Raw genomic sequence first — 24893 nt, forward strand, 5'->3', positions numbered from 1 at the left:
AATTATATATGAATTTCTTTTTGGGATGGTGATTGTCTATTCTTTTGACGAGTCTTATTCTATGTCATATGCATAGCTGAATGCTACTTTATACTAGAGATCAAATAAGACAAAGAACATCTCTCGATATCTTATATGCATGTCGAAGATCGTGAATTATGATGGGAATAAACCCGTGACATCCGTTTTCTTTAAGTCCATGTGCAAAAATTATTCTGCCGTTTCATGCATCTACACTAATTTTTTCTTTCTAGAATATATCATTTTAAAAATTTCTATAGGTTGGTCAACCACTTACATGTAATCTTAATTTATAGAGTGGCGAGCCACCAGCGAGTGGCCAATGAGCCAACGCCACCATTGTCGACGGTAGCTAGTTTAAGATCTTTTATAAAAAAAAAAAAAAAAAAAACTAGCAAAAATCCTTTACAAAGTATAGATTTTACCCAATACTATTTATGTCAAAGTTGTTTTCTAATGTGTTTTTAAAATATAATTTACCAAAAACTACTTGCATTTTGGAAAATCTATTTAGTCCAAAGACCTTTGCATTTTTTCAAAAATATTCTTCAAAATGGAACGAAACGCACCTTAAAAGAGTCTCTCTCCCTCTTCCCAAATCCTATAAGTACACAAATGAGCAGTCCATAAGCTCACAACAAAAGCAGCCTAGAAATCACCATCAATTGCGGCAAAGTTACTCATAATCTTAGTGCAATTTCAAGGATTTACGGCCGAACATGGCCTTAGGTAGCCTCAGCCTCTTCCGAGCACTTCTCTTCTTGTCCCTCACGGCGTCAGCTCTCTCGACGCGCCCCTACAACAACGGCCTCTCGCCACACTATGACTATGAATGCCCTCAAGCCTTAGCCACCATCAAGCGCGTCATTGAGGAGATGGTGCAGCAAGAGCGACGCATGGGTGCGTCCTTGCTGCGCTTGCACTTCCACGACTGTTTCGTCAATCGAAGACATATACAGCTAAATTTTTCACATTAATTTGTTGTTCTAAAAAATAGTGATTACTATTTAGCATTGCACAATACTTGCTAACATTGATGTTTGTTTGGGAGTTCAATAATGCAGGGCCGTGATGCATTGATGCTCTTGGATCCGACCCCGACCATCGACAATGAAAAGCTTGCGCTTCATAATAACAATTAAGGTGGAGTTCGACGGAGTATGTGGATGTCTGGTGGTATCTTGTGCGGAAATCTTGGCAATCACTCTCATGACTCTGTTGTTGCGGTACGTCTTGTTTAATGGTGCGTTCAGTTCGATTTTAGGGGGATATTTTTTTGGAAAATGCACAGATTTTCAAAATGCAAGTAGTGTTTAGTAATGTATATTTTAAACACATTGGAAAGTAACTTTGACATAAATATTATTTGATAAAAACTATATTTTGCAAAGGATTTTTGCTAGTATTTTATTTATAGAAAATTTCAAATTATTTGCCGGCAGAACTCAGTCGCCATTGGAGAGGGCGGTGGTGGCTCCCTGGTGGCATGCTGTCATCACTCCTGCTATTCCCTGGCTCGTAAAAATATATCATCTGATTTGAACAATTCAATTATTCCAGCTATACTAGCGGGCTTTTTTCCAGGTTTCAAGCTCGCATATCGTCTTGCCTAGCTTTGGACAAAGATCAAGGTTAAGATACAAAATAAAAGTGGAAGTTCTAATCTCACCTTGGCATCCTTAGGGAAGAAAAGGGTTCCCTCTATAAACTTCCTTGCAAAGAAAGAGGGAATAACGAAGGCCATTCGAGATCCGGTTTCAACATCACCAGGAGCATCTTCCCCCACTTCATCCTCCGCAGCATGCTCCTAAACTTTTTTTTTTTTTTTTTTAAACCGAGGACTCCACCACGGGCCCCCCGTACCCCTATATCTCGGGGGAGATTAGCACTTTTTTTTTTTTGTAACCGAGGACTCCACCATGGGCCCCCGTGCCTGGATAGTATCGAAGGGCGGGGCCCATATATCTCGGGGGAGATTAACACAGGACTTCAACAGCATGGCTCTCCACTTACAACACTAGCAATTGCGGGTTTCAAACTCTCGACCTCGGCGATGAAGGAGAGACTCTCAACCAACATAGCTACCTATGGTTGGGTAGCATGCTCCTGAACTTTGCTATTTCTAGAAAAGAAGAAACTGATGATCCGGACTTGATGGACGACACTCCTGTCTAATTGTCAAGCACCTCTATGAAACTAGTAAAACTAATGATAGTATGCAAGGAAAACCCATTAAGCCATGACTGATGGTGAGCTTGTAGAAGCCAAATATTCCAACTACGGTGGCTCTCACTAGGGTTGTGCAAAATGGACCACCCGAATCAGTAATCGACTGGACAGACCGAATCGGCTAATTAGGTCTAGTTCTTGGGAGTGTCGATCCGGTTCCTAGTTTCGAAAAGTGGAATCTAAGGGGGAACTGGATTGAACTAATTACATATATATTTTTATTATTTCTTCACTAAAATTAAAAGAAGACCAGTTTTTTTTCTTCATAACATATATAATTAACTAGTGAAAAAAAGAGAAGTGACTGGTTCCATTAGATAAGAACCGGAACTAGACCGGATAGGGAACCGAACACCCCTAGCTTCCATTTGAGCTTTGGAGTATGAGATTCGTGCTTCTTTGTTTTGCACGAGTTGCCTAATTTGGAGTTAAATAACTTTTAACCATTCATGATGTGAGTTATAAAAAGGATTAACTCACCACCCGTGTGTACATGGAACCGATCTAAATTTAGAGTGTCCTTAATTTCAACTCGAGCCATTTTTTTTATGGTTTGGCTTAATAGTCACAACCACTCTCCCATGAAAAGTCGGTAATATAAAATCTAGAAACTCTCATTCACACTATAAACCCAACGTGATTGGAGTTAAATAACTTTTAACCATTCATGATGTGAGTTATAAAAAGGATTAACTCACCACCCGTGTGTACATGGAACCGATCTAAATTTAGAGTGTCACTTCCCAAAAAGTTTATAAAATCAAAACTCTCAGCCATTTTTTTAAATGATGTTTATAAAAAGCTTAACTCACCACCCGTAATGGAACCGATCTAAATTTAGTCACAACCACCATCTCACAACCACTCTCCCATGAAAAGTCGGTAATATAAAATCTAGAAACTCTCATTCACACTATAAACCCAACGTGATTGTGCATTCCTTCTTCCAATTGGTAGCATACCACTCTAATAAATGAACACAATCACATTGACCAAATTGATGCAATAGAAAAGTACAATGCCTAAGACTAATCAGACCTTACATGACCGATTCCATTTTTGTTAAGTTGAAAAATTAAGTACATGATCTCAGCTTCTTGCATTTGTGGGTATAATTAGCTCATGAGCTTGCACACGCAATCTTGTATGACAAGATCCCCTTTGGCCAAGTCCGAGGAAACATAAAGTCTCTCTCTCTCTCTCTCCAATTCCTATAAATACAGAAATGAGTAATCCGAAAACTCAACACAACGAGCTCGAAAGCACCATCAATTGAAGCAGAATTACTCATAGTCTCGCTCCAATCCTTGTTGACTCCGAAAGGCAGACATGGCTTTAAATAGCCTCAGCCTCGTCCAAGCACTTCTCTTCTTGTCTCTCGCGACCTCGGCTTTCTCGACGCGGCCCTATAAGGAAGGCCTCACGCCATACTTCTACGACTACGTTTGCCCTCAAGCCTTGCCCGCCATCAAACGCGTTGTCGAGGCGGCGGTGCAACAGGAGCGACGCATGGGCGCTTCCTTACTCCGTTTGCACTTCCACGATTGTTTCGTTAACGTACGACACATTCACGATAATCTTATATTCGCATTGGTTATCTAGGAGCCGGCATAAATTTGCTAACTTGATTCTTGTTTTATCCACGTCATAATGTAGGGTTGCGATGCTTCAATACTTTTGGATCCGACCCTACCATTGACAGCGAAAAGTTCGCGAACCCGAATAACAATTCGGCTAGAGGGTTCGAAGTGATCGATCAAATTAAGGCGGAGGTCGACAAAGCTTGCGGATACTCACTTGTATCATGTGCCGACATCTTGGCCGTCGCAGCCCGTGACTCGGTAGTTGCGGTATGTCTTATCTTAATGCTACATATGATGCCTTCATTTAAGCAAAACTACAGTGCAGACAAATAGAAGAGAGAGTCTCCCGCTAATTGAACACGCTAGGCGCAGAATCATATGCACATACATAATCTTTCGATTATCTAAGCAAAGCTGAATTTGAACTTAAAAGGTTGACTGAAATATTTCAGCTGGGAGGGCCTTCATGGGAAGTACAACTTGGAAGGAGGGACTCGACCATGGCGAGCAGGACAACCGCCAACTCCGACATTCCCGCGCCGAACATGGACTTGCCTGCACTGATCAACACGTTCCAAAAGCAAGGTCTCGACACTCGGGACTTGGTCGCGCTGAGCGGTGCTCACACAATCGGGTTCGCTCAATGTATCAATTTCAGAAACCGCACATACAACGACGACAACATCGCCACCAGTTTTGCCAGGAGCCTCCGGTCTTTGTGCCCGCGTACTGGAGAGGACGGGAACCTCGCTGGTTTGGATCCTTCGCCGGCTCAATTCGATGCATTGTACTTCCATAATCTGCTGGCGCAGAAGGGGCTTCTTCACTCTGATCAGGCGCTTTACAGTGGTGGGTCAACGGATGAGCTGGTGAAAACTTACAGTGATGATGCGGAGGCCTTTTGGGATGATTTTGCAAAGTCGATGATCAAGATGGGAAACATAAAGCCGTTGATCGGAAACCAGGGCCAGATTCGCTCAAATTGCCGAAGGTTGAACTGAAATGGCAGTTTGTTCTTCGTTTCTTTCCGACGTATGCTTTAATAATCGTGTTAAGAAACATTCTTGAAATTGTTCTCTGACCAATAATTGAAAGCTCTAATAATAATAAAGGCCTTCAACTCATTCAAACATCTCTGGAATACACTCTGATCCAATCATCGATCCGTTCCATTTTATAAAGCGTTCGAAGGACTCTTGCTCGTAAAATTCTAGGTTACCAATGTTCACAGGTCATCAGCCATATGTGACGACGAAAACAACAGTATTGCATAACGTCAAAAGATAAGTGCATAGAAAGTAGACAAGCTTTCTGGTTTAATTGAAGTGATTTTTTTTTTCTTGGGTCGGAAAGAGCATGGGGAAGAAATAAAGGGCGAGGCCCCGCTCAGCCCCCAGTCCATCGATACCTTTACTAAAAAATTTAAATAATTGGATCATACCCCAAGTAGGATATATTAATTGCTTCAGATGTGAGATTTCTTTTCATCCAACACCCTCACACATGCAACTCAACAAATCTTTGGCTCACGTGTGAGCCTCCTACTTTTGGCCCACTCTCTCTGAATCCAAATATCCTTTTGCACCAACAATATCTCGTTAGGATGCAAATGTAAGCGAGTTGTTTAGGGAAGCCCCACATTGGAGAACTGATGTGATGTAGAGCAGTTAAAATATCTTAATTGATTGGTTTAAGCTTTTAAGTAAAGTTGTGTCCAACTTGATATGTTGATGGGCTCGAACTTGGGCTTCTCTTGGCGATCTCCCTAGGTGAAGGTATTGGACTTTTGCATTGCGCTCCTAGCAAATTGTATCAAAGCTGATCGTTGCGATGTTTAGGTAGGTGGGTATTGTGGTATAGCAACGTGGCCCATCAATTAATGTAGAAGGATACCTAAATCAAGAGGGAGTTGGCCTAACATGGAGCTCACACATGATGGAGAGATTGTTAGGATGCAAGTGTAAGTGAGTTGTCTTAGAGAAGTTTCACTTCGAAGAATTGATGTGAAGTGGAGCAGTTAATATATCTCAATTGGTTCATAATTTACTAGCCTAAGTTTTTGTGTAAAGGTGTGTTCAATTGGACATGTTGACGAGCTCGGATTTGGGCTCCCTTTTGGTGATCTCCTTACGTGAAGATACTGGACTTCTACTTTATGCTCCCAATATATCTCAACTTGAATATCCACCTTGGCCGGAGGAACAACATATGCTCTTCATAGTTTACCTCAATTATCTTAGCGTAGTCAAGTTTCGTGAGAAGTTAGAGACATGATTTGCCACCTAATGTTTTTTTTTTTTTTTTTTGGGAGGGGGAGGGTTGTGACATCCCGAAAATTCAACCTTGTCTCGATTAAATGAAATGAGCTGTTCATCAACGCGCCTATGGTCCCTTTTCTCTAAGCTAATCACTCACGAGATAACTGATCTATTAGGTGAAACCGTTAAGGGATATAAACGCGACAAACTTGAGAATTTGATCAGAAATTGACTACTCGACCATGATAATTGGTAAGGGTCAATATGTCACCGTTATGATCGATTAGAGACCGGAGATGGGTCGATTCGATAAAAGCACATAATTAAATTGTGGGTGATTCCACTTGATTGCAAAAATTGCATTGAACGACACTAAACCGATTTTTCTATCGATTTTGTATCCGGTACTCGTAATTGAAACATTGAGATTTTTATGACAACCGAGAGTCGCCAATGAGTCGGTGATGCACAAACGTGGTTTGAAAATTATCAACCACGAGTCAAACGCAATAAAATTTCTAAAAGCTACTAGTAGGTTAAGTAATGCTAAAATTGTGTCCGGTCGAAATTAACCACGGAATTGAACTTGATTTCGAGAATTGAAAGTTCGAGCATGTCACAATTTATTTTTAGGACATCGTCTCATCCTTTGAAGAATTTTCGGCGAGCTCGGAATTATGGCGGAAAATCAAAATTTGGCAAATTAAATCCAAGGAAATTCGGATGGGCAAAATTGAAGGACTTTTCAGCCTTCAAGATGGATCAAGTGGTGAAGGAAATTGTGGAAATTGGTATAGGCAACCTCCCCAGCAATTTTGGCCATCAAATTGGAATCAATTGTGAAGAATTTGAGAGGAGGTGGGTGAAAATTCATAAGGGCAGCTACTATGTTGTTTTTGGGCATCAACTTAAAGTCTTGTGATGAAGTTTTGTGAAGATATTGGCTTGTGGAAGAAGCTTGGACAGCAAGGGCAGAAGATTTTGAGGCTTGTACACTCAAGTGCTTGGATATTTCAAGTGCAAGGTGATTGGCCACAATGTGGACTTCCAAGGCTCTTGTCCCCCCTTTGTTCCCCCTCCCTTCTCCCTCTTGCTTGACCAGCCTAGCAAAACCATTGCATCATCTTCTTCTTCATCCTCTTCTTCTCCATTTCCTTGCTACAAGTCCCCATAACTAGAACCAACTTGCACCAACCAAGGACAACACCGAACCAGCCTAAACTCAGCCACTAGAACAACCACTAAGCCCATCACCAGCCTTGACTCTAGTCTTGTGCATCCGTGTGTCTCGCTACTAGCTTGATGCCAGCCCCTGCTCGACTGTTGACTAGGCTGCCCGCCTCGTCACTTTGTCCGCAACCAGCTCGCGCCCAAGCCTTCGCCTGTTCGAGCGTCCAAGCCTCCGCTTGTTCCAGCTCCGACCAGCCGCCGTCCCTCTTCGTGCCAAGCCCCTCGACCAGCCCTTTAGTTCAGCCCCACATAATTGAAAGCCAGCTCAAGCTATGAGTTTGCCAGGCCTTTTTCAGCCCCTTCCAACTCTCCTTTGGAGTCGCTGTAGGCCCAGATCTTGGTTGCTGTTGCGCCGCTATCACCGTGGACCCCTTATCTCACTAAATCGGTGAGTTAACATCCTAATCCATAATTAGAGGGTTAATTGCTCATAGAGGGGATTAGTTTAGGCTAAGTGAGGATTATAGGGATTAGTTTAGGCCTAAATAGGATTAAGGTTAATTTAGTTAGTGTAATTATTTATTTGGTCAATTAGTTAGATTAATTAGGCGGTTAGATAGCTTAGATGATTAGTCTAATTAGTGTAATGTATATCCTAGCTATGTTAGTTAATTAGTTCAATTAAGTGGTTAGATTAGCTTAAGTGGATTAATGAAGGGTTTAATTTAAATAATTTTCAATTTATTTAATTAATTATTATTTAGCGTAAATTATACCGGGATAGCCGGTTGTTAGAATTTCGTGCTGATCATCATGGTTCTATTGGTTTGTACAATTGATTGCTATTTTATTCAATTGAGTGTTGGATGATGATTTTTAATTATTATTTCAAAAATATGAATTTTTTATATTTAATTAGAAAAATATCGGGTGTCGGGTTTTAACGCCAAAAATATTTTAAATGCTATATAAATCGTGGAATTTTAAAAAGGGAGAACATCACGAATTATGGTTCGATTTGACTGTGTGACCATGCACAATTATTTTACTGGGTGTATTTAATATGAAGAATATTGGCTAAGTCTATTATTTGAAATTGAAGTATTTGAGTGCAGAGTAAGATGTTCTTGGCCAAGTATGGATTCGTGTGTGATCACTTTAGTACCATGATGTGTTTACGTAGTGAACCCGTCTTAATGCGTTTATGGGGGACGATGTTTGATTAAGTTCGGATGCCCTTGAAAACGGATGCCGTTCATAGTGGAGGCTAGGTCGATACTCCTTCGGGAATACCGTCTAGATGTAGACGTTGCCGTGTCCAACGAAATGGGACGATGCCCGATTATGCTGAATGATCGCCAACTGTTGAGTTGGCCATGGCTGTTGGGTCGTAATTAATTGGGACATGCTTGAGTATTTGATATAGATGCGCCTGATTATGGGACGAAGTTGTGTGGCACGGAATGAGACGTGTCATAACAATTCAGCCTTATAATCGTGATCCCTATGATTGATTGATATATGATATGAAGTGTTCCGATTAATGATTGACGCTTACCGCATTTATATATGTTATATGAGCTGTACTAATGTGCAATGAGGTGTTAAGGCGAGGTAAGTCTTATATGATGCGTGTTTAGGCTGCTGCTAGGTGAATTCTCATTATAATCGGAGTTTAGGGTGTAGACTTGCCGAGACATTGTCTCACCTTGTCATGGTTTAAAATTTTACAGGTCCTTAGATGGAGGTGCGTGTCATGCCTTGAACCCCAAGTGTGCGCACATCCCTCAGTGGTCGATCAAATTGCACACGCGGAAGCGAATTAAATAATCTCCAAACAACAACAAACATGTGAGAGAAAAGCAGAACAACACTTTTTTCATAAAACACACTTTATATACAGCCAGGTCAAACCTATGATTTATATACAAGAGGTCTATCTCAAAAGAAACTACCAAGCTAACTCTACCCCGGATCCTACCTACTTGGGATCCGAGTCTACTACAACACCGTAAGGGATGTTGAGGTCTATAGGATTAGCTACCTCCTCTACTTCGGGCTCATTAGCCTCGGGCAACTGGTTCGCCTCGATATCAACTATAATATAGGCATCCACGACAGGGTTGAGATCCATCACGTACTCATCATTGACGGCAAGTCCGTCAAAACCATCCAAGAGGCCCTCTCGAACACCGTTGGGCCCGTGATGAAATCACGCTTTGAATCGGTGAGGTACCAACAGAGGTATGCCCTCATCGACCCAAATGGTCATCACGACGAGCTCCCGGATCCAATTGGGGTTCCCATGGATAGGGAGTATGGTACGCTCGGTCTCTACCTCTCGCGGCCACCCAAAACGTACGGGTCGCACCTCCATCTAAGAACTTGTAAAAATTTATACCACGACGGGGTGAGACGATATCTCAGCGAGTCTACACCCTAAACCCCGATTACGAAGATAATTCACCTAGAGACAGCCTAAGCACACATCAAATAAGGCGTACTTCACCTCAGCACGTCCCTGCACCTCAGCACAATTCATATAACATATGTATGCAGTAAATGCACTTAATAATTGGAACACTTCACTTTAATAAATCAATCAATCACAGGGGTCTCGATTATAAGGCCAAATCATTATGACACGTTACATTCTATGCCACACAATTTTGTCCCATAATCAGACACGGTTATAGTAATCATCCAAGTGTGTTCTAATTAGTTATAACCCAACGGCTACGGCCAACTTAACAATCGGCGATCATCCGACATAACTAGGCGTTATCCCATTTCGTCGGGCACGGCAACATCTACATCTAGACGGCATTCCCAAAGAAGCATCGGCCCAGCCTTCACTATGACCGACATCCGTTGACGTGGGGTATTCCCGAAGGAGCATCGTCCGGTGTAAAAGTTCATGACGGGTTCTCATAATGATCACACGCACATCCATGTCCGGCCAAGAATATCGTGCTTTGCACTCAAATAATTCCATTTCAAATAATGTACTTGGCCTATTTTCTTTATATTAAAAACACCCGGTAAATAATTGTGCGTGGACACACAATCAAATCGATCCACAAAATGTGATATTCTCTCTTTTAAAAGTTCCATGATTTATATAGTATCTAAAATATTTTTGGTGTTAAAACCTGACATCCGGTATTTTTCTAATTAAATACCAAAATTCATATTTTTGAAATAATAACTGAAAATCATTACTCAGCATCCAATTGCATAAATTAGTGATCAATTGCACAAACCAAGACAATCATGACGATCAGCACAAAATTCTGATGACCGGCTATCTTGGTATAATTTACGCTAATTAATAAACAGTTAAATAAATTGTAAAATAATTAAATAAATTGCAAAATATTTAAATCAAAACACTTAATTAAATGTACATAACCTAACCGGGCTAATTTACCTAAGCTAATTAAAGTAATTTAACTTAACTAACTACAGTAATCTAATTGAACTATTAACTAACCTAACTAACCCCTTAGCTCATCTAGTTAGCCTAACGACTAATCCTAACTAACTAGTTATAGGAAATGGATGCGAAGGATTTATTCCTGTCATAATTCATAATCTTTGCCACATGTATAAGATCTCGAAAGATGTCCTCGTCTTATTTGATCTTTAGCATATGGTATCATTCACCTATGCAGATAACATAGATTAAGACTCATCAAGAGAATGGACTATCACCATCCCAAGAAAAAAATTATATATTATTAACAATCCACATAATTTTGGCAGATAAAAAATTTATTAACTCTTTAGCATAACTGGAATTATTCTCTAAGAAAACCTAAAATCACATCTTCAAGTCCGGGGTTGACCAAGTAGAATCAAGAACTTTTCCATTTTAATAAATATTTGCCCTTTCGGTGGGACCAGAGCGCCAAATCCAGCATATGGATTAGGTAGTCGTTTGACCACGTATAAGCAATAACCCACGACCACGAGGCATGGGCGGCAGAATAGATCTTACACGACCGGTTCAATTCATTCGAAGCTAAGAATGCATAATGTTCTCGTTTCTTGTCATAATGGGCATAATACGTAAGCTTTGCACACGGATTCTTGTAAGACAAGATCTCTCTTCGGCCAAGTCCAACCATAAACTGAGGATTAAGTCTCTCTCTGACAGGCAGCCCCCACCCCCCACCCCCCACCCCCAAAAAATATCCTATAAGTACACAAATGAGCAGTCAATAAGCTCACAACAAAAGCAGCCTCGAAATCACTATCAATTCCTGCTTAGTAGCTCATAATCTTAGAGCAATTTCAAGGGTTCACAGCCGAACATGGCCTTAGGTAGCCTCAGCCTCTTTCGAGCACTCCTCTTCTTGTCCCTCACGGCCTCAGCTCTCTCGACGCGCCCCTACAAGAATGGTCTCTCGCCAGACTTCTACGACTATGTCTGCCCTCAAGTCGATTTGGTTTTGGACGATGATGCTTTCCTGATCAGTACAAAGTTGGCTACTTGGGGGGCTATTGTAATTGCGGGCCCGTCGTCTGCTTCTTTCACCCATTAAACTCCAGCTCAAACCTGAGAAAGAAGGGAAGTAAAAGAGACATCTTTGTATGCATAGCGTGATTGCTAGACGTTGCTTTTGCACCGGGGCTCCACGGCCTTGTCTCTTCGTCGGCCTGGGCAATCCCGGAGATAAGTACAGAGGAACCAGGCATAATGTACGTAGCTGAACCCAGTCACTGTGCACTAAATTATGTTTTGTTTTTTCTTTTTTTGCTGGAATTCCTAGTTGCAGAACCGTTAGTTCTGTGTTTGGGTTTTGATCAAGCAGGTAGGGTTCGAAATGATCGGTGCTTTTGCTGAATCGCAAGGGATTCCGATGAGCACGGTCCACTGCAAAGCTATGTTCGGGCAAGGCAGGTGCTCAGTGATTTTCGTTTCAGCTTTATTTTGTCAGGAGCGCGTGGGTTACATTTAATTTGGTGGATGGAATATTGATGCGGGTTTTGTTGGTGATGTCCCTGTATTCCTCGCAAAGCCTCAGACTTACATGAATCTGAGCGGCGAATCGGTAAGCCGTCTCAATGATTTTTCCCCCTACTCGGAATGCTTATTGAGCTGAATCGCAAACTGATTTTCCTGCACTTTGTAAGATGGACCGGCTTTAGTTCCACCACGTCAGTTTGTCTTACATTTTTGTGTTCATGTTCTTCATGTATGTTTTCACGAAAAAAAAAAGAAGAAGAAGCAATCAACTTGGGTTGGAAAGCAAAACAAAAATGTGTCGATTTTCTTGGAGAGATCCCATATCGAAAATTTGGTGTAGTACGGAAGTAATTATCAATTCATGTTTAACTTAAATTATTGAGTGAGGTGGATCTAACTAAATGATGAGCTCATATTGAAATTTCCTTCAATGAACTTTCTAGGTGAAGATGTAGGGCTTGTAGTCTACATACGACACATTATGTAAGACTAACTTTTGAACAACAAATGTGACATTATTAATACAAGCAAAAATAATCTTTAAAATAATTTAGACTAATCAACCCAATCAAATAGTAAATTTGAATTTAGGAATAGCTTGTGTTCTTACCCATGTTTGAGATGGATTTTATCCTTAAAACTACATTAAATAGTAATCAATTACTATAAATAAATCTTCTACTCTTAAACATTCTATTTTTCTCAATATGATTGTGGATTATTCTACTTCCACTTTTATGTATTCATTTTTTTATTTTTATTTTAAATTTCTTTCTATATTCTAATATAAATTCAACATATAAATATATATTTAGTTTTTATATTTATTTTGTATTTTAGGTATATTAGTTTAGTTTAGTAAATTTCCTCAAAAAATCATTGGAATCACTATTAGATGTACTTTGAATTTTGATTGATAAAAGGAAGTACCAAAGAAGATTTTGATGCCTTACCCTTTGAAAACGAGGCTCATGACTGACCATCATATCAAACGACCCAAGCCAATGCTTTTAAATGTTAGGTGCCTTCCACTTTTATCCAAAGTGTTGACAGCTCATTCCTCTTTAGTCCGCGGCCCCCAACCATAACCATCATTTTTGTTTTTTTAATTGGCAATTCTGAACTCTCAAATACTCATCGACAAAGCTCTAAACAAGTAGTCGATTTGCCAGCAAGTCTCTAAACAAGTAGTCGATTTGCTAGCAAGTCTCTAAACAAGTATTCGATTTGCCAGCAAGTCCTATGAGCGGTGTTGGTTTTAGGAATTGGGTTTTCCATTCATATAATTTAGATAGACAAAGTACTAAAAAAGTCCTAAACCTATTGTATTGATACAAATTCGATCATAACCTTTTTAATTGGACGGATTTAGTTCTAAATCTTTTCACATTTTGCTAATTGAGTTTATTCAACTAATTTTGATTAGAAATTGCTAATATGGATACTAATCATCCTACGTGACATGATTGGTATTGATGTGATATTTTTTTAATAGAATTTTATTTTATTATTTTATTATTTTTTTCCTTTCATTTTGACCAATGCTAGGCCCTTACTAGGTTTGGGTGAAGGCCTTCATGCTCTCCCCCTGTGGGGCTGTAAAGGCTGTTGCCTAAGGCCTCCATGGCCCTATTGGTTGTTGGCAAGGCGGCCCTTGCCTAGATTTGGCAAGGGCCTACGCAAGGGCCACAATCCTCACCAGGTGAGGGTTCGTAGGCCCTTGTTAGCCAAAATGAAAGCGATATATATATATTAAATTGTAAAAATTGTTCATGCTATCACTGATTGTGCCATGTGGGACGGCTGTTGTCCACATTAGTGATTAGCAATTTACTGCCACGATTAGTCGGAATGATTCAATTGGCATTTTGTGAAAATGGTTTAAGACCAATTAACATTAATTCAATAGGTTTAGAACTTTTTGGGTGTTTTCCCCAACTTAGACATGTATCTAAAATGATAACTAAAATATTGATCAAGCATTTACAGTAGTTAGACAAGTAATGTAAGGCTTAGGGTGCGTTTGTTTTGCGGAATACATTTTCTGGGGAAACATTTTCCTCATTTTTCGGCGTTTGGGTTGCTCAGGAAAATTAGTCAATGGAAAACGTTTTCCTAGCAAAGCTTAAATTCAGGAAAATGATTTCCCCTTTGAAAAGGATTGGAAAACGTTTTCCGAATCTACCAAAGCTTAGATTTGATGCTTGATTTACAATCAATTATTCTTATAAAAATATATTTAAAAAAAAATTGAAATTAAAAATTTTATTTAAAAAAATTAAAATTTGGAAAACATTTTAAAAATAAAAATAAAAAAATTCGAATTTGCTTCTTTTTCTTTTCTTCATTTTTCTTTTTGCTTCTTCTTCACCGTCACCAACCACAAGGACGGCTAGTGAGCTTTGGTCTCACCGGATCGAGCGATCTCATGGCTTTCGACAACAAGGCTTGAGCTTGCTTGAGGTCGATGAGCTTGAAGCCTCACTAAATCGGGTGAGCTCGTGGCCTCCAGCGATGAGGCTCAAGCCTTGCCAGATTGGGTGAGCTTGCAGCCTCTAGCAGCTAGCTAGTGAGCTCGCCGCCTCTAGCGATAGCTGGAGCTCACCCCTTGTAAGCCAGCCGGGAACGAACTGCCAGAGGAAGCAGAAGGGATGGCATGAGGAAGGTGAGGAGTGAAGGACAAGAAGAAGGAAAAAGAGAAAAAGAAAAAGAAAATAAGGGAATAAAAAGAAAGAAAAGAATCAATAGAAAATAAAAGTAAATAAAAAACAACAATATGAAAAATTTGAAGTTTTTTAAATTAAAAATTCATTTTTTTTCCTATGATGAAGTGTAAAATTATTTTTAATGGGATTCAAATGGCATAAAACATTTTCAATTATACATCACCAAACAAAGGAAAACAAACCGTATTTTTGGAAAATACTTTCCCTGAAAACATTTTCCTTTATTATTGAGTTTTCCATGAAACAAACGCACCATTAGTCTTAAGTGGTTTTGAGAAGTCCTAATCTTAATTTGGTCCTAGTGGTTCCTTAGTTTTACACAACATCAATTATTTACTTGTGATGGAATGGTAAAGACGTCTATCTAAAACAGGTAGAAGCTTAGAAAATTGGTGAGACAGAAAACATATTCGGGTATCGAAATCGACGGAAAATGTTTTGGATTTTTGGTTGGATTATGCCTTACAAAGAATGAGTTTGGATTGTGAAAAACTGTTGTAAGTATCCAATATATGTAAGTCCACTACATCTCAATCATTAGATCATATAGGTCTCATGTGGGCTCAATGATGTCAAGTGAGTTTGAACTAGAAGAGGTTTAGATAAGGCTGGTCTAATATCGGAGGTGGTGGACTCATGCAACGAGGGCATGGACCCAAGTGGTGACTGTTGGGACTTGGCAACCCCAATAAGGAGTGGACGATGAAGAGGAAGTCGCCGTGGGGACTAAAGCAGATTTCCTGCAGAGTGGTACAACGGCTTTTGCATTCGATTTGGGCGGGAAGAAATCGTGGCCATTGTTGCATTATGTGGTGAAGACGGTGCGGCCTTGCAAGCAGCAGCTTTTGCCTCGGATAATCTTGTCGAAAAATGTTCAAATTTCTTAATAATACACTAAACTATGCACTCGTGCGTGAGAAATCGAGTTAGGCCGAATATAAATGGTTGCACTTTCATCCAATTATCAACATGTTTTGTCATATTTCATATATTGATGTGGCTTGGCGCGCGGATTGCAGAATTAAGATCTGACTTCTTGTTTCATAGTTGAGTAGATATTTTATCTGAGTTAAAAGTGAATGCTGTCAGAATTGAGTTTTGCTTAAGAGATACAAACTAGACTAGAATATGTTAATACTCCGTCGTGATTACTCAGGATGGTGACACCATGACAGGACAAGGACATAACCGGCGAACAGCTCTGGTTTCTTGAGTGGTGAACGCAATCCCCAGCGAGAGGAGGAGCTGGCAATGATTGGGCAGTAACTAGTGACGGCGTGGTGGAGAATGGCTGTTGACAATGAACAATTTGAGGCCCTCCAGTCTAAATCAAGCAGTTAGTACAGAAACTAGGAGTGCCCATACTGCCACTCGGACTTGCTTTGAATTAATTGCAGGGCGCGGAACATGGATTGGGTAGGGCATGTGGCTCCAGCAGATTAGTTAGCCAGTGCAGTTCATGGAGCTCAAGTGGCAAGCTTAATGCGTGGAAACGGAGAAAGAGCTTTAAGCCGATGTGTAGGAGCAAGTGGTGACAGGTAATGTGGTTCACAACACACATGGTACAACATCTAGGAGTGACGCCGCTGCCACTAGGACAGGGATTGGCGCTACCCACACCATGAGCAGGTTAGAAATTCTTTTACCGTGCAAGTCATTGGTGACAAAAAGTTCTCACTTACATTGCGCAGAACATCTCTTTAGCTACGTGTACTGTTCGACTGAGCATGATCTTGTTGTGCAGAGTCACTTTTTGAGTTGATGCTCGAATGCTCATGTCCAAGTCATTGCTGGAATGACTAGAATTGCAAGATATAGTTGATGCTAGGAGGAGATGTGTAGAATGACATGTCGGTTTCCATATTGGGATGAGCGAATGGAAGGGGGGATATATTGGATATATTATTAATATAGTCCAAAATAATATGTTCACATACAAGTCTAATAGGTGAAAGCATGGTTATTTGGGTCCATATGGGCTGGAGCCCAATAACTTGTATATAAAAACTCTAGGGTTTCCCTACGCTGGAGGTAACACTGTTGAGCGTTCCAAACTTGACGTCTCTTGGTGTAATACTTCAAGCAACTGTTTCTTCTCTCGGAAATCCATAACCTCCAACAATCTTGAAGTATTATGTTCATGTGTTGGATTTGAGCGAGTAAGGTGACTTCTTGAAGATTTCGTCAAGATGAACTCCCGAGTGTAATTTACTTTCGATTTCGACGGTGATATTGGTCGGGATTTGAGTTTGAAGATTCGGGTGACCGAAATCTTTGATTCAAGAATCCAAAAATTATAGCCAATTTTAGAGGGTGAAACCACTTGGGCTTTGTTCTACTCATTGATACGAATGTTTTGAGTGGTCACTTGTGGCAATAAGAGGTCGGACGGAGAAGTTACAACACCCGAAAGTTTCCATATGAATTTCTAGTGAATTTTGGGAACGAAATTTCAGCGAATTTTGGTGGCAGAAATTTCCAGCGAGTTTCAGCGACAAGGGCAGTCCATCTCAAGGTTTTTGGGTGCTCCAGATTTGTTTTTGGGGTTTGTTTTGGCAAATTCCATCTCTACAGAGTGATTTGATTAAGGTTAGGGGAGTTATTCGACTTTGTGGCTCTGAGGACTCCAAGGTGCACTCTTTCTAACACTTTGTCTGATTAAAATGGCAAAGCGCAGTTTCTATGATATTATAATGTTGCAATCATTCGATGTTACTGAATTTCATGGCTGAAAATTACATGTTCAATTTGGCATGAAAGAACGTGACATATTCTATATTGTATTGAGTGATTTTGCATCTACCACTAAAGATGTTGATGAATATCAATGGAACAAAGATGAGGATTTTTGTAGAGATTACTTGTTGAATTCTCTAAATCCTAATCTTGCTATGACTTATAGTGAGTATAAAACGGCAAAAGAGATATAGGATTACTTGAACGCTCAGTTCCAAAAACAAGAGGGGCTATCTAAAACTCTCATAGCGGAGAAATTCTTTGACTTTAAATTCACTATAAATTCAAGCATTACTTCTCAGTTAGTTGAATTTGAGAATATGAGGAACAAGCTGAAAGATGATAACTTTGATATGTCCGATAATCTCTTTGTTGGTCTTGTGTTGAGCAAACTACCAACTGAATGGAGTTCTTTCAAGACTGAAATGCACAGACTGAAGATACAAATGGGACTGGATGAATTAAAGAGGTATATTCACATTGAAGATGAAAATATTACTAGGAAGAGTTTGGAACAAGTGGGACAACAAAAGTTAGTTGCTAACTTAGTTTCACACTCTAATAAACCTCAGAAAAAGTCCATGTCACCAAAAGGTGAATCCTCTTTATAGTTAGAGGCCAAAAAGACTATATTCAAAAAGAAGAATAAGGGCAAGTGCCATAATTGTGGAAAGTGGGGTCACTGGGCAGCAGAGTGTAAGTTGCCGAAGAAGCCAAAGAATGACACACCACAAAATGAGGCCAATATGCTAATTAGAGGATCTGAGCCTCAAGCCTTCATTGGAATGATGAAGAATGGAAAGGCCAGCGTCTCTTCTGAGTGGTGGTTGGACAGTGGCACTACTTTTCATGCTACAAATGACAAGAACTTACTCATTGAGGTCATAGAAGTGAAAGACACTGTGGAAAATTGCAATGGTGGCGAGGCAAAGGTGACTCATGCTGGAACTGCAAATTTGGTGTTTTCTTCAGATAAATTAATACCTCTGAAACATGTTAGAGTAGTACCTTTACTTAAAAAGAATTTGATATCTATGAGTTTACTTGATAAAGCTGGTATGTCTTTTTCAACTATGAATGGTAGAGTAACTTTATCTAGCTAAAACTCACAACATTCCATTAGATACTTCTATTCGATTTGACAAGTGTGAAGTGTGTGCACATGCTAAAATTACTAGAAAACCCTTTAAGTTGGTTTCTAAAAACACACGACTTCTTTAGTTAATACATTATGATATTTGTGACTTTAGAAATTACATTACTAAAGGTGGTCGGAAGTATCTAATAACATTCATAGACGATTTTTCTAAATATTGTCATGTCTATTTGTTGAAATCGAAAGATGAGGCGTCTGAAAAGTTTAAGATTTTCAAGTCTAGAGTAGAAAATCAACTTAACTTGAAAATTAAGAAGTTTAGGAGTGATAGAGGAGGAGAATATAGCATGTCAAGGTTCAAGGAATTTTGTGCTTCAGAATGTATAATACTTGAAACCACTGCTCCTTATTCACCCCAATCAAATGGTGTTGCCAAACGTAAGAATAGAATGTTAACTGAAATGTTAAACTCTATGTTACTCACAACTGGCATGCCTCTCTCCTACTAGGGAGAAGCAGTTCTAACTGCTAATCATATCTTGAATAGGTTGCCGCATTCTAAGTTGTCCATGACACCTTATGAGATATGGCATAAACATCCTTATAGATATGATACTCTTAAGACTTGGGCCTGTATTGCTTATGTAAGCATACTAGATCCTAAGAAACCTAAGGTGGGATCTAGAACCATTACTTGTGTATATCTAGATAGTGCAGAAGATAGTGCTGCAAATAGATTTTTAGATCTATCTGCTAACACAGTAATAGAATCTAGAGATGCAGTGTTTTTCGAAAACAAGTTTCTCAGAGATCAAGGTTTGAATGTTTCTGAATCTACAGATATGATTTTATAATCTCCCGTAGAATCTGAAGTAAGCCCTTTTTGACACTAATTCCACACAGTTGGCTATTGAACCAATTCCAGTTAGAGTATCTACAAGAGAGAGAATTCACATAAGTTTTGGTGAGGACTTTGTTGCTTACCATCTTGAGAATGAACTATTCTCCTATCAGGAAGCAATGAGATCTAGGGAATCTCTACTGTGGGCAGAAGCCATAAATGATGAAATGAGTTCTCTGTTGCAGAATCACACTTGGCAACTAGTAAACTTGCCAAAATGGGCTAAAGCTATAAGCTGTAAATAGGTGTTGAAGAAGAAACTGAATAGTGATGGATCAATAGCTAGATACAGAGCACGTTTAGTAGCTAAGGGCTATAAACAACAGAGTGGAATAGACTATTTTGATGTCTATTCACCTGTGTGTCATCTATCAACTATAAGAATTCTTCTTGCTTTGGCATCTATTGAACACTTTGTAGTGCATCAAATGGATGTAAAAATAGCTTTCTTAAATGGGGATATAAATGAGGAAATTTACAGGGAACAACCGGAAGGATATGTTATGAAAGGTCTTGAGGACAAAGTTTGTAAATTGAATAAATCTTTGTATGGTCTTAAACAAGCATCTAAGATGTGACATCTTAAATTTGACAAAGTGGTAAGGAGTTATGGCTTTCAGTCTAGTTATTCAGATAAATGCATTTACCATCGTTCTATGTCAAATAAGATAGTCATCATTTGCTTGTATGTTGACGACATGTTAATTCTTGGTTCCGATCATTTTGTAGTGAGTGACGTGAAAACTACTTTAGTTAAAGAATTTGACATGAAAGATCTTGGTATTGCTAATACCATTCTTGGTATGAAAGTAAACTTTAACTGGCAAGTCATCTTTCTTAGCTAGACTCATTATATTGAACAGCTACTTTTTACTTGGGGATATGATAAGTGTAAACCGAGTGAGACACCATGTGATTATAATAACAGATTGAGTCCTAATGAAGGGACCAGCATGGATCAGTTAAAATACTTGAAACTGCTTTGTAGTCTCATATATGCTATGAGTTGCACTAGACTCGATATAGCCTTTACAGTTGGCATGATTAGTCATTTTACTAGTAATTCTAGTAAAGAGTATTGGGGTGCGCTTGATAGGCTAATAAGATATCTTAAAGGTACTAAATATTATGCTTTCTATTATTTTGGTTATCCTCCAACTGTGGATGGATATTCTGATGCCTCATGGTGCTCAGATATTGGAAATAGTAAGTCCACTAGTGGATATGTATTCACTTTGGGTGGAGCTACTATTACTTGGAAATCCAAACGACATACTTGTATTGCTTTATCGTCTATGGAATCAGAAATTTTTGCTTTAGCCTCAGCCGGTGAAGAGGCAGAGTGGATAAAGAATCTGATTATGGATATTCCTTTGACTCGACTAAAGATTAATTCTTTAAGCCTATTATGTGATAATCGAGCAGCTGTCAAAGTCGTCAAGAATGCTCTCTTTAATTCAAAGCGAAGACATGTGAGACTGAGATATGCGTTGTTGAATTATCTGAGAGAACAAGGGGCTATCACCTTGATCGATGTGAGATTGAAGGATAACATAGTCATACTCTCACCAAAGGTATGCCTAAAGATCGATTATTCAAAACAATGGGGGAATTGGGGTTAAAGACTATATAGGCAAGTCTTAACTACTATTTATTTACTTTCTAATTGTGTATTTTGAATTATCGAATCTTTCTTTATTGGTTACAATGATAAGCACATTTTATATGTTTCATCAATGTTCACAGTTGCCGACTAATTTGAAAAGGGTGAGTTATCTCATTCCAAACTTGATGAAAATGACTCTAACCTAATTCAAATATTCTATCGGGGAAAATTGTGTCATTCCAAACTTGATGATACAATTAACTAGGTTGGACTATTTTTTTTTTTTTTTGGGTTAAATGATCTCATTCCAAACTTGATGCTAGATTATTTGACTTTAAGGAATCGGCAACTGTGACATTCCAAATTGAAACATAGAAACAATTGTTTACATAAGAAGCCTACTGGTCTTGTTCTTAATTGAAACTTGATATTACATGACTAGGTTATTGTAGGTGACTTGACTATTAGTCATGTTCTTTGAAAGTAGACAATAGTTATTCTCCTACAAATAAACTTAAGTTGATGGTTCTTTGTAAATCACATTGTTTAAGTCTTGTTCATAATATATGAAACTTGATTGATGTTTATGAACATGATATTATGATGCTTTATGATATTAATATATGTTCTTCTCTGCCTGATGGAATGTTGCTAAGTTTTTTTCAAATGATTGAATTCATGATAATATGAAATTCATATTTGACATTCTACAGGGGATGACAGAGATGGAGGAGAGCTTAATAAGTGGGATCATGACCAGGATGACCTACTTGATGAATGAATATATATTATTTAAAGCGTGTAGGACTTGACAATTTACTTGTTATTGTCTATTTTGATGAAATCCATTTACTTGAGACTTGCATTTTGCTATTTCTATTTTGTGAATATTATTATGCTTGTTTCTTATATCTGTAAGGTCTTGAACTATTTTGACTAGCCTACTTATACTTGACTATTATGCATATATTGGTTGTGAACTGAGTCTAAGATTTATTTTTGGGATTTTGATTTTGTTAATTTCAGAACAGATTCATGATAAGAATGATGAGTAAATAATGATTTAATTTAATATTTTACTGCTGAAATACTCTTTGACCGATTCGAGTTGATTGTCTTAGACTGAATGTGAATGATTCATGTTTGTGTGAACATTATATTGACCACCTTATTGGATTGTGCTGTATGGTGAACATAGGAGGAGATTGTTGGACATATTATTAATATAGTTTAAAATAATATGTTCACATACAAACCCAATACGTGAAAGCATCATTATTTGGGTCCATATGGGCCGGAGCCCAATAATTTGTATATAAAAACTCTAGAGTTTCCTTATGCTAGAGGTAACACTGTTGAGCGTTCCAAACTTGACGGCTCTTGGTGTAATACTTTAAGCAACTGCTTCTTCTCTCTCAAACCCATAACCTCCAACGGGATATTCATAGTGAAGGGGTTGGAAATGGAACTTAATAAGTTTTTGCTATGCGGTGATATTCTTGTTCAGACGAAACCGACAGATGCTGGTTTATCACGTCTCACGAGCACATGATCAATGTTCAGATCGCTGCTGATCACAAAGTCGCGGGCCGATGATAGTTGGTATCATTCCGTACGGATGGCTAATGATAAGCCTGCAAGAAAAGATCAAGGGGCAGGCTAGACCGTCCCTAAGGAGCCTTCCTCCGATCAAAATTCCCTTGAAACATCCAAATTAGTAGGAGTCACTTGAGATCCTGTCACTGTGCTTGAGTTATTCTACTCTGTGTCGCCATTCGTATAACCTAACATGAACTGTGTCACGGCTATGACTGTATCCCGATAAACGGTACTCGTTAGCAATTAGGGGAAACATAATTGCTTTATGGCTGGAGCTGGTCTATCACTTGCTTGCAGACATATCTGCCATTTGGTAAAAAACTATACTTTATAAATGATTTTTACTAATCTTTTATTTTTATAAAAAGCCTCAAACTATTTGATAGTGAAACTTGATAACTGCGGCTCGCCAGTGGCACGCCAGCCGCACGTCGGCAAATGTGGGAGTCGGAACACAGAGAGAGAGCTCAGATTCCTTGTTTAGAAGACAAGTAACTTGGTTCTACGGAGAAACTTCAATTTACACATGAAGACTTTATTATCGAGGCACAAATGTACATTCTCTAGAAAAAAGTTCCTCTGAAGAATGAACTACTCACAGCAACAAATACAATGGTACACTTGCGACATATGCGTAAAAAAAAAAAAAAGAAAATTGTGACGACTCGTTGTAATTTAATGAAATCGGTGGCTTCCGACTGTCCCAAATTCAATCCACCCTCCGGCAATTCGAGCGAATTTGACCTTGGTTTCCGGTCAGTGGCTTGATATTTCCCATCCTGACCATCGATTTAGCGAAATCCTTCCAAAATGCTTCATAATTGTAGCTATAGCTCTTCACTAGCTCGAGTGCGGATTCACCAGTTGACAGTGCCTGATCAGAGTGAAGAAGGCCCTTCTGGGTCAACAGGTTATTGTAGTACAATGTGTCGAAACGCGCTGGCGTGGGATCTAAACTTGCGAGGTTAGAGTCGCTTCCTGTGCGCGGGCAGTAGGACCGGAGATTCTTTGCGAATGCCTGGTTGATGTTGCTGTCATTGAATGTCCTATTCCTGAAGGTAAAGCACTGTGCGAAGCCGATTGTGTGAGCGCCGCTCAGCGCAACCAAGTCCTTGACCTTAAGGCCTTGTTTCTTGAAATTGTTAATTAAGGCAGGTAAGTCCATGTTCGGCGCAGGGATGTCGTTGTTTGCCGTCGTCCTGCTCGCCATCATCGAATCTCTTCGTCCGAGTTGTACTTTCCACGAAGGCCCTCCTAACTGAAATATGAAAGAAGTTAACACCTAATTCGGATTGGCAATGTCTTACGGCGCATGAAAATCAACTAAGCAAATGATGGTCTCCATTTAGATTTGCTGATTAATGGTCATCACGGGATGCAGTAAAACTAGACGTACCGCAACAACAGAGTCACGAGCGGTGACAGCCAAGATGTCTGCACAAGAAACCACGGGACGTCCACATACTCTGTCAACCTCCGCCTTTATTTGGTCGATCACTTCGAAACCTCTAGCCGAATTGTTATTAGGAGCCGCGAACTTTTCACTCTCGATGGTTGCGGTTGAATCCAAGAGTATCGACCCATCACAACCCTGCATCATTCGACACCCAAACATAAATCAATGTTGGCAAATGTTGTGTTACGCTGAATAGTAATCACTATTTTTGAGAACAAATTAATGTGAAAGTTAGCTGGCACATATGTCTTACATTGACGAAACAGTCGTGAAAGTGCAAGCGCAGCAAGGAAGCGCCCATGCGTCGCTCTTGCTGCACCGCCCCCTCAACGACACGCTTGATGGCAGGCAAGGCTTGAGGGCAAACGTAGTCGTAGAAGTATGGCGTGAGGTCGTTCTTGTAGGGACGAGTCGAAAGAGTTGAGGCCGCGAGGGACAAGATGAGAAGCGCTTGGAAGAGGATGAGGAAGGCCATGTTTGGCTTTGAATCCTTGAAATTGCACTGAGATTACGAGTAACTTTGCAGCAGGCAATGGTGAT

The 24893-nt window shown here is 39.5% G+C and overlaps 1 protein-coding gene and 1 pseudogene across 1 annotated transcript; one reads left to right on the forward strand and one right to left on the reverse strand.

Moving 5' to 3' along the window:
* Positions 1-3544: 3544 nt before the first annotated feature.
* On the forward strand, positions 3545-4864 carry LOC104431148 (annotated as a pseudogene).
* An 18547-nt stretch (positions 4865-23411) lies between these two features.
* On the reverse strand, positions 23412-24893 carry LOC104453576 (peroxidase 70-like). Its single transcript, XM_010068182.3, has 3 exons — positions 24607-24893; positions 24294-24488; positions 23412-24155 (listed from the first exon to the last, which is right to left on the reverse strand). The coding sequence occupies exons 1-3, from the start codon at positions 24826-24828 to the stop codon at positions 23607-23609; spliced, it is 966 nt and encodes a 321-aa protein (XP_010066484.2). The 5' UTR covers positions 24829-24893; the 3' UTR covers positions 23412-23606.

This window comes from Eucalyptus grandis, chromosome 1, assembly GCF_016545825.1.
Source record: "Eucalyptus grandis isolate ANBG69807.140 chromosome 1, ASM1654582v1, whole genome shotgun sequence".
Taxonomy (NCBI): Eukaryota; Viridiplantae; Streptophyta; class Magnoliopsida; order Myrtales; family Myrtaceae; genus Eucalyptus; species Eucalyptus grandis.